The sequence below is a fragment of the Pipistrellus hanaki genome, assembly GCF_964339955.1.
Source record: "Pipistrellus hanaki genome assembly, chromosome: 14".
Taxonomy (NCBI): domain Eukaryota; kingdom Metazoa; phylum Chordata; class Mammalia; order Chiroptera; family Vespertilionidae; genus Pipistrellus; species Pipistrellus hanaki.
In genome coordinates this window covers 260,105-270,396 of record NC_140516.1, presented here as the reverse complement: position 1 = coordinate 270,396, position 10,292 = coordinate 260,105, and the positions used below count along the sequence as shown (strand labels likewise).

Here is a 10,292-nt window from a genome sequence, read left to right as displayed (position 1 = left end):
TGCTGGACCTGCCCTCATGCTAATTGGCCAGTAGCCCTGGGAGACACTGGCCAGATAGTCCACACATCCCCTCCCCCATCAGACTTCTGACTTCATCTTTGCTTCTGACACAAAATGTCCCTTTGCTGCTTTCAAGTGTTAATACTGGGGGTGTTCTCTCCATCTTCGTGAGCTGCTATGCTGAAGAGCAAGTCCTGCAGGTCAGAGCCTTCATGTCTTCTCCTGAAAAATGGCTTCCATTTTGAGTGACATAAATTGAGTACATTTAGGGAGTAGTCATCTTATTGACTACACTCACCTTTAAAAAAAAAAAAAAAAAAAGGCTTGATTTGTAGCTCCAAGTGGACTGGAACTTCTGATACTCTCTATAAAAAAATAGGCCCTGAGCCCTAACCGGTTTGGCTCAGTGGATAGAGTGTCCTGCGGACTGAAGGGTCCCAGGTTTGATTCCGGTCAAGGGCATGTACCTTGGTTGTAGGCACATCCCCAGTAGGGGGTGTGCAGGAGGCAGCTGATGTTTCTCTCTCATCGATGTTTCTAACTCTCCATTCATCTCCCTTCTTCTCTGTAAAAAATCTGTAAAATAAAAAATAAAAAAAATAGGACCTGAGGAAGTAAAGCATCACCATTTGACCGAGTCAATTCCTTTTGATAAACACTAGAATTCTAGCATCCTAGGTATGCTCAATAGAATCCCAGCCTGCCTATTGTCTTGATACAGTACTTTTGATTCTCAAATAGGATTTCAGCCCTATGGCATTCATCACCAACTTCTCAGGGTAACAGATTAGGAGATCATTCAACTCTACCACTTTCTCCTTCCCAGCCATATGATCTTGTTACAAAAATTAAACTTGGGCTTCAGTGTAATTCTTTGCAAAATGAGAACAGCAGCACCTAGTTCAAAGGAAGGTTATCATTTGTGCAAAGGGCTTAGCACACAATATACACACACCAGACTCTCTAGACGCCCCCACCCTACTGGGATGATACAAATCTCTGGTATTATTTAGTTCCAGGAATTCCAATGTGGACACATCTATACAGATGAACAACTTTAAAGGGAACATGATGCTAACACTTCAAAGAGCACAGAAAAGGCCAAGAGGTCAGTGTTCTAAGCACAGAACACACATGTTGTGAGCAGGAAACCAGGTTTCAAGGGAGCTTCTCATTTCCCGCCATCTTTCTCCATGTCCCTCCTCATCCTCCACATCCTTCTGCTGTATGAAATGCCCATTTTTGTGCACTGTAACTACTATATTTACTTGAAGACTTCCTCCTGGGATAGCTTGGAAACTCAGTCCTTTGTTCGCTTCTTGTATTGACACCGTAATGAACAGTGGCTGTTTTCATGGAGATGTGCCTACCCTGGCCAGCTAGCATGATAGACACACTTTTTATTGAAAGGTCTTCACTGTCTTAGTAAAGCCAGGAAAAGTAAAAAACTAGGTCACTAAAAAAACAACAACAAAACAAAACAAAAAAAAACCTCCCTTGATTTCCTGGATAAGCTTCTGCCTAACAGCAATGCTTAAAATTATATTTTGTTTTGTGTGTGTGATACCATCCAAGCATCAAGATATGACTGAAGACAAAAGGACCTCTAAGATTTCACATTAAGGTCACAATTACATTGTACCAGAACCAAAGTAGGGAAAAAATAGAATTTTTCTCAGGGGGAAAATAACAAAAAACAAACCAACCAGTAGCTAAAATGCCCAGTGTTTACGAAGTGGCAGCACATGTCACCTTCAGGTAGGCTCTGCTGTCCTCCTCATTTTATATGAGAAAATGGGAACAGTGCTGTGACATAATGCCTGGGTCACATAAGAAGTGGAAGAGTTGGGGTTCAAATAAAGGCAGTCCAGCTGTCAGTACATGGTCATAATCACACTGCACAATATATACTATATTGGGAAGAGAATAAGCCGCTTTCTTGAACAAATGCCTATTCAAAAAATATGCATATGGTTCAGATGGAAAAATTACAGACCAATCACCATCTGGCTGGAACCTTTAATATCTCAAAAATAAGCATCCTCGGTAACTTGATGTGGTTAGAATATTTTTTTCTGGATTACTGTAATAAATTCTTGTAAAAAACACCATTCATTTCAATAATCATCCTCATTTCATTAAGAACTTCCAAAAATAACTCTTTTGTTCTCATTTATAAATGTCACAGGAGAGCTAAGGAACAGTCTGAAGGAGAGAAGGAAAATTCTGCTAGAGGACTCTCAGGAAGTATTCTGCCCATTACAACTCTGGCTGATATATTCGAAGAAGAAAGAGTAACTTTGCTTTCCTTCTTTTAGTGCTTTATCTGAGAGGGAACACCAGAAACCAAGTCTCAGGACAAAAACTGCCTTCATAGTGTAAACCACTAACAGGTTTTTCTACTAAAGCAAAGTTGAAGAGGTGAAAAAAACAATCATGTATTCTATTAAACATTTCAATAAATATGCAAAAAATTCAGCAATTGTTGGTATATTTTGAACATTTTATCGTGAGGAAGTATTTTAAGGAATATTTTGTTCTAGAATATTCAAAGATAAAGCTTGCACATACACATATTTTATACCAGGAATTCTGTATGATTACATTCTGGAGTGCCCTAACAATGTCAAACAATGAGAAGCATTATGGTCACATCTACACTGGAAAGAGGCTTGAAAAGGAACAGCAGGCAATACCATCACCTACGCCTTTGTTTTGCGTTCAATGCTTTCGGAAAGTTCAGGAGACAAACGTTAAAGTGATCACTTGTTTCCAAATAGCAAGTCCTAAGGCCAGTATTCAAAGGAAGGTTGCAGGTGACCCTTTCTTTCTTTCTGGTCCCTTTACCAAATCTCCATGCTACTCATGACATTGCTTGTTAATATTCTGCATTTCAAAATCTAAACAGGTAAACACAAGTTTGCTAATTTTTACTTAACAAACAAAACAAAACAAAATTTAAGATAAAACACTTAAATTCTCAAACACAAACATCAGTTTTCATGTTCATTAAAACATTTCAAAATTACTCAAAAATGAGAACTGAACACGTGCGCTTATCTGGCAGAGAATTTCTGAATTTATTCTCCAGAAGAAAAAGCAGACCTGAAGGATCACATTACTGGGACATTTCAACATGATGACAAGTTCTTATCTTCTAAACTTCAACAAAAGCTGCTTGAACAAACTATTTAATGAATACCTGCCCTAACGGACTAGCCAGGAACCTGATGCACTAATGACGTCAGAAGCGGAGTCACTTCACTTCTTTCTGCTGTTTCCAGTTGCTAGAATAGTGGCAACTCGCATAAATATATTTAAAGTATCCATGTAGATTCCCAACATCCTAGAAAAGAAAATAATACCCGTTTAAGCATGTAATTCTAATAACAGTGATAAAAATTATTTCTTAATCTAGAAAAGAAGAAAAAGCAATACTGATTATTTATCTTAGGTATATAAGCTAGAAATTTTAAAACAAGATATGCTAACTAAGGAAGTCCTCGACAATGAAATAGTCAAGATTTTCTTCTGGCAAATTAACCTTTTAAATGGCAATGAGCAGTCTAAAAATCATTATTCTATCCAACACTATAATATCTTGATGAGGGACATTGTCTGGACAATGGGTGCCAGACAATACAAGAATCAAAACAAAACCAGCCCTGACCAGTTTGGCTCAGTGGATAGAGCGTTGGCCTGCGGACTGAGGGGTCCCAGGTTCGATTCTGATCAAGAGCATGTACCTTGGTTGCGGGCGCATCCCCAGTGTGGGGTGTGCAGGAGGCTGCTGATGGATGTTTCTCTCTCATTGATGTTTCTAAATCTATCCCTCTCCCTTCCTCTCTGTGGAAAATCAATAAAATATATTTAAAAACAAAAACAAAAAACACCACCACACACAAAGAAACACCTTTGTGGAGGAAGGAAAAATGGCAACAGAACAGATGGACCTGTTCTGAGCCTAGTCCAGAGCAGATAGAAGGAGCTCGGGGAGTGTTAGTTGGCAAGCTAAGGGATTGCAGGACTCTAAGAGAAGGTGGGGGACTCCTGGAGGAGGTTTCCTGACCAGGCAGCCTGCACCATGGTGGAGACCTCTCCCGGAGCTACGGCTCAGAGGGAAAACTACTCTATCTTGCAAGGAAAAGAGGATCTTATCTGAGGCCTGAAAAACCCACAACTGTGGAGACCACTGAACAGCTGTGACGCCCCAATCTGCGCAAACACGCAGATTCAAGGGAGTTCTTCACTCACCCACAGAAAGGTCAGATTTTGCCAGGGATAACGTGAGGGATTGGGTCCCGGCTGCGGCGGCGGCTACTCAGCCACTGCGGCTCCGAAAGTGGCAGTGTGGCAGAGAGAAACGCGTACGCTGCAAGACCCTGAGGACCAGGAAAATCTGTGCCCACAAAAGCCCCCTCCCCCCCGACTTCGCTGTTGGGTCTGGCGTGAACCCTGATTGTGCAAGGGGGTCCTCAAGGTTGCTAACAAAGGGGAATCTCTAAAATCTGATCTGACACAGAGGGAGAGCATAAGAATTTGAAAGGTGTGCAGATTGCTTGAACTTTTGCACAAACCTATCCTGTGCACACCTGGGCTTGTTCCTCTTCATCCCCTTGCTTCTGAGCACTAAGCAAAGACTACCCAGTTTGTCATATCCTGGGAGACTGCAGGGGGAAATTGCCTTTCTGGAAACTGGGGATGAGAGTGGGTAGAGACCACTTGGGAGCCAGCTCTGAGACAGCCCACCTCCACAAACTGGTATTGAGTGCCAAAGAAAAAGATAGCTAGAGCAGCCAAAAAGATGGGAAAGTCAATCCAGAATCACTGCCACCTAAGGGCTGAATTACAAACTGACTTCTTTTATTATTACTTTTAATTAATCAAAAATAAAGGGACATAAGTAACTAAGAAACAGCCTACTTAAAAATAAGGACTAGCATACAACACTGAGGTGCAGTGGAACGCAGGGAACTGCAATACTGTCTGGCCTGAGAAACAGGCGTGCCAAACAATAACAGAGGAATGACCTTCACTACTGCACATTTTTCATGCTAATTTTTTATTTTATTTTCATTTTTTTATATCTTTTACTTAACAAATTTTTTCTTTTTTCCTCACTTGATTTTACCTTTTTAGTTACATTTTTAATTTTAATCATCATTATTACTATTACTATTTCATCTTTTTTGTTTCCATTTTCTTTTTATTAAGTGCCATTTTATTTTCTCTTTATTTTACATTTGGATTAGTATTCTTCATTCTATTTTCATCTTTCCTGTAGCATCGTTTAACCCTATCTCAACTCGACCTTTATGCCATCACTCTCTTCATAACCTTTTCCCTTTTGGTGGCCTGTTTATCTTAACCCTTTCCTGCATTATATTTTCTCTATTCTTTCTGTATACCCCCTGCTAAAATTTTCACCCTACTTATATATCTAATTTCTTTCTTTCTTTTTAAAAAAATATATTTTATTGATTTTGTACAGAGAGGTAGGGAGAGAGACAGTCAGAAACATCAATGAGAGAGAGTCATCGATCAGCTGCCTCTTGCACACCCCCCACTGGGGATGTGCCCGCAACCAAGGTACATGCCCTTGACCGGAATCGAACCTGGGAACTTTCAGTCCCCAAGCCGACGCTCTATCCACTGAGCCAAACCGATCTCAGCTTATATATCTAATTTCCAATGCCCTGCTCTAAGTGCATACATACCACTCTCTTCGCTATCTTAACTATATGTATTTTAAAAAATTGTTTTCCTCTCTGTTCGTTTGTTGTTGTTTGCGTGAATGTTGATCAGATTGAATTTCTGTGCTTTTTAGTGAGATTGATTTGCCTACTCTTGTTATTGTTGCTTGGCATTTTTTATTTGCTTTCTTTTTGTTTATTATTTACTTATGTTTCCCCTTGCCTTGCTTGATATTATAGTTTATATTAATCTCCAAGTACTGTTGCTGTAATGTACTGACTGGGATTAGTGGTTGTCCTATTGCAATTTTACATATATATATATATATATATATATATATATATATATATATATATATATATATATATATAGTTTGTTCCCCTTTTCTCTCTTGTCTCTCTTATTCCCCCCCCCCCGCCCGTTTCCCAATTTCATTTTGACACTACTTTTTTTTCCTTTCTTTTTTCCTCTTCTTCTTTCTCTCTTATCCCCTAATTTGCCTTTCTCTAGTAGTCACCTTTATTAGAGGTTATTAATAACGCAAATACATTTCTGTTTAGTGCCTTTTGTGTTGTATCTGACTGTGTTGTATTTTGTGCCTCTAAATCAATGCAGGAGAACTACATAAACAGACATCCTGAAAAGAGAGACCACGGGGACACAAAGAAATAGCCCACATATGAAAGAAAAGCAGCATCACCAAAAAAGGAAGTAAATGAATTAGAGACAAGCAACCTATCAGAGCAAAAATTCAGAGAAATGATCATAAGATGACTAAAAAGAATGGAAGACAAATTTGACAATATGAGTAAGAACCAAGAGGAAATGAAAAATGACATTGCTACTGCTACTGTAAAAAACTCAATAAAAAGCATCAAGAATAGACTAGAAGCAGCAGAGGAACACATTGTGAGCTAGAAGACAAGATGGAAAAAAATACCCAATTAGAGCAGCTTCTAGAAAAAAAATTAAAAAGCAGGAGGAGAGCCTAAGGGAACTTTGGGACAATACAAAACAAAACAATATTAGAATAATAGGGGTTCCAGAAGGAAAGAAAACCAAGGAAGGCATAGAAAAACTGTTTCAAGAAATAATGACAGAAAACTTTCCTGAGATAGAGAAGAAAAAACCCAAACAAATCCAAGAAACTCAGAACCCCAAGCAAATTAATCCAAAAAGACCGACGCCAAGGCACATTATAATTAAATTGGTGAATACCAACAACAAAGTAAGAATCTTAAAAGCAGCCGAAACCGGTTTGGCTCAGTGGATAGAGTGTTGGCCTGCAGACTGAAAGGCCCCAAGTTTGATTCCAGTCTGGTCATGTACATTTTAAAAAATTAAAAAGCAGGAGGAGAGCCTAAGGGGGTGTGCAAGAGGCAGCTGATCGATGTTTCTCTCTCATCGATGTTTCTAACTCTCTATCCCTCTCTCTTCCTCTCTGTAAAAAAAGTCAATAAAATATATTTTTAAAAAAATCTTTTAAAACAGCCAGAGAGAGAAAGTTACATATAAAGGAACCCCCATTAGACTACCAACTGATTTCTCAACAGAAACTCGTCAGGCTTTAAGGGAACGGGATGAAATATACAAAGTCATGCAAAGGAATGGTCTGAATCCAAGAACACTGTACCACGCAAGGCTATCAATCAAAATTGAAGGTGAAATCAGGAACTTCAGATTAAGGGAATTTATCTCCACCAAACCAGCAATGCAAGAAATGCTAAAGGGTCTGCTGTAAAAATAAAAAAAATAGGAAGTGAAGAAGGAACACAGGGGTACAGAATAAAAATGGCAAAAAATAAGTACCTATCAATAACTTTAAATGTAAAAAGATTAAATGCCCCAATCAAAAAACATAGGATAAGGAACTGGATAAGAAAACAAGACCCATATATTTTGCTGCATACAAGAAACCCATTTCAGAAAAAAGATGCACACAGATTGAGGGTGAAGGGATGGAAAAAGGTTTTCCAGGCGAATGAAAATGAAAAAACAAGCTGGAGAAGCAATATTTATATCTGACAAATTAGATCTCAAAGTGAAGGATGTAACAAGAGATAATGAAGGCCACTTCATAATACTAAAGGCAGCAATCCAACAAGAAGAAATAACTATGGTAAACATATATGCACCCAATAAAGGGGCACCCAAATACATTAAAAAAAAAAAACAAACAAAAAAAACAAAACTTGCTGGAGGACATTAAGGGAGAGATTAATAGCAATACAATCAATAGTAGCAGATTTTAATAACCCACTTTCACCTTTGGACAAATCATCTAAACAAAAAATCAGCAAAGAAACATCAATCACTAGACCAGATGGAATTAATTGACATCTGAACATTTCACCACAAAGCCACAGAATACACATTCTTCTCAAGTGCACATGGGACATTTTCAAAGATAGACCACATTTTGGGAAATAGGCAAAGTCTCTTCAAATTCAAGAAGACAGAAATCAAGCATCTTCTCAGATCATAGTGGCAAAAAACTGGAAATCAACTACAATAAAAATAATACAAAGATATAAAACACATGAGACTAAACAGCATGCTATTAAACAAAGACTGGGTTACCAGAGAAATCAAGAAAGAAATAAAAAACATCCTGAAAACAAATTACAATGAAAACACAACAATCCAAAATCTATGGGACACAACAAAAGCAGTCGTGAGAGGAAAGTTCATAGCTCTACAAGCTTACTGCAAGAAAAAACAAGAAAAATTGTAATAAATTATCTAACTCTACAACTCAAAGAGTTATAAAAAGAGCAACAAGAAAAGCCCAGTGTAAGCAGAAGGAAGGAAATAATAAAAATCACAGTAGAGATAAACAACATAGAGACCAAAGAAACAATACAAAAGATCAACAAAACCAAGAGCTGGTTCTTTGAAAGGATAAACAAGATTGATGAACCTCTAGCCAGGCTAACCAAGAAATAAAGAGAGAGGACCCAAGTAAACAAAATCAGAAATGAAAGAGGTGAAATAACAACAGACCCCTCTGAAATACAAAGGATTGTTACAAAATACTATGAATAATTCTACTCCAACAAACTGGACAACCTGGAGGAAATGGACATATTCCTAGAAAAATATAACTTTCCAAAACTCAGTCATGAAGAATCTAAAAATCTCAATAGGACAATAACTTTGGAAGATATTGAAGCAGTCATCAAAAAGCTTCCAGCAAACAAAAGCCTGGAGCCAGATGGCTTCACAGGAGAATTTTACCAAACATTCAAGGAAGAACTAAAATCTATCCTCCTGACTATTCCAAAAAATTCAAGAGGAAGGAACACTTCCAAGCTCTTTCTATGAAGCCAGCATCACCCTAATACCAAAACCAGATAAAGACAACACAATGAAAGAGAATTACAGGCCAATTCCCTCATGAACATAGATGCCAAAATTCTAGCAAATCGCTTCAGCAGCACATCAGAAAGATCATACACTATGACCAAGTAGGATTTATTCCGGGAATGAAAGGGTGGTACAATGTCTGCAAATCAATAAAGGTGATACATCACATAAACAAATTGAGAGATAAAAATCATAGTCATATCAATCAACGCAGAAAAAGCATTTGATAAAATCCAACACCCTTTCCTGATAAAAACTCTCAACATGGTGGGAATAGAAGGATCATACTTTAACATAATAAAAGCTATATATGATAAACCCACAGCCAACATTATACTCAATGGGCAAAAACTAAAACCATCCCCTCTAAGAACAGGAACAAGACAGGGATGCCCACTCTCACCACTCCTGTTTGTCATAGTACTGGAAGTACTAGCCATTGCAATTAGAGAAGAAGAAATAAAAGACATCCAAATTGGAAAAGAAGTAAAATTGTCCTTATTTGCAGATGACATGATATTGTACATAAAAACTAAAAGACTCCATTAAAAAACTAATAGACATGATAAATGAATTCGGCAATGTAGCAGGATACAAAATTAATACCAAGAAATCCATGGCATTTCTATACACCAATAATGAACTTACAGAAAAAAAGACTAAAATAGCAATCCCATTTACCATCGTATAAAAAAAAAACTAAGATACTGAGGAATAAATTTAACTAAGGAGGTAAAAGACCTATATGTGGAAAACTACACAACACTGAAAAAAGAGATAGAGGAAGATGTAAACAGATGGAAGAACATACCATGTTCATGGGTTGGTAGAATCAACATCATCAAAATGTCCACCCTTCTCAAAGTAATTTATTGGTTCAATACACTCCCCATTAAAATATCAACGCCATACTTCACAGACCTAGAAAGAACTCTCCAAAAATTCATCTGGAACAAAAAAAGACCCCAAATAGCCATAGCAATCCTGAGAAAGAAGAATAAAGTAAGAGGTATCTCAATACCAGATTTCAAGCTGTATTACAAAGCCTCTGTTCTCAAAGCAGCCTGGTACTGGCATAAGAACAGACATATAGATCAATGGAATAGAATAGAGAATCCGGATATCAACCCAAACCTCTATGCTCAATTAATATTTGACAAAGGAGGCATGAACATACAATGGAGTCAAGACAGTCTCTTTAATAAATGGTGTTGGGAAAATTGGACAGATAC

At 37.8% G+C, this 10,292-nt stretch overlaps 1 protein-coding gene across 1 annotated transcript in view; it reads right to left on the bottom strand.

The window, feature by feature from the left end:
- Positions 1-2,822: 2,822 nt before the first annotated feature.
- The window catches only part of GHITM (growth hormone inducible transmembrane protein), a 35,921-nt gene continuing 28,451 nt past the window's right edge, over positions 2,823-10,292 (bottom strand). Inside the window, exon 9 of the mRNA XM_084904185.1 lies at positions 2,823-3,346. Within this exon, the coding sequence (XP_084760311.1) occupies positions 3,262-3,346 (85 nt within the window). The 3' untranslated portion in view covers positions 2,823-3,261. The remainder of the gene's footprint in view (positions 3,347-10,292) is intronic.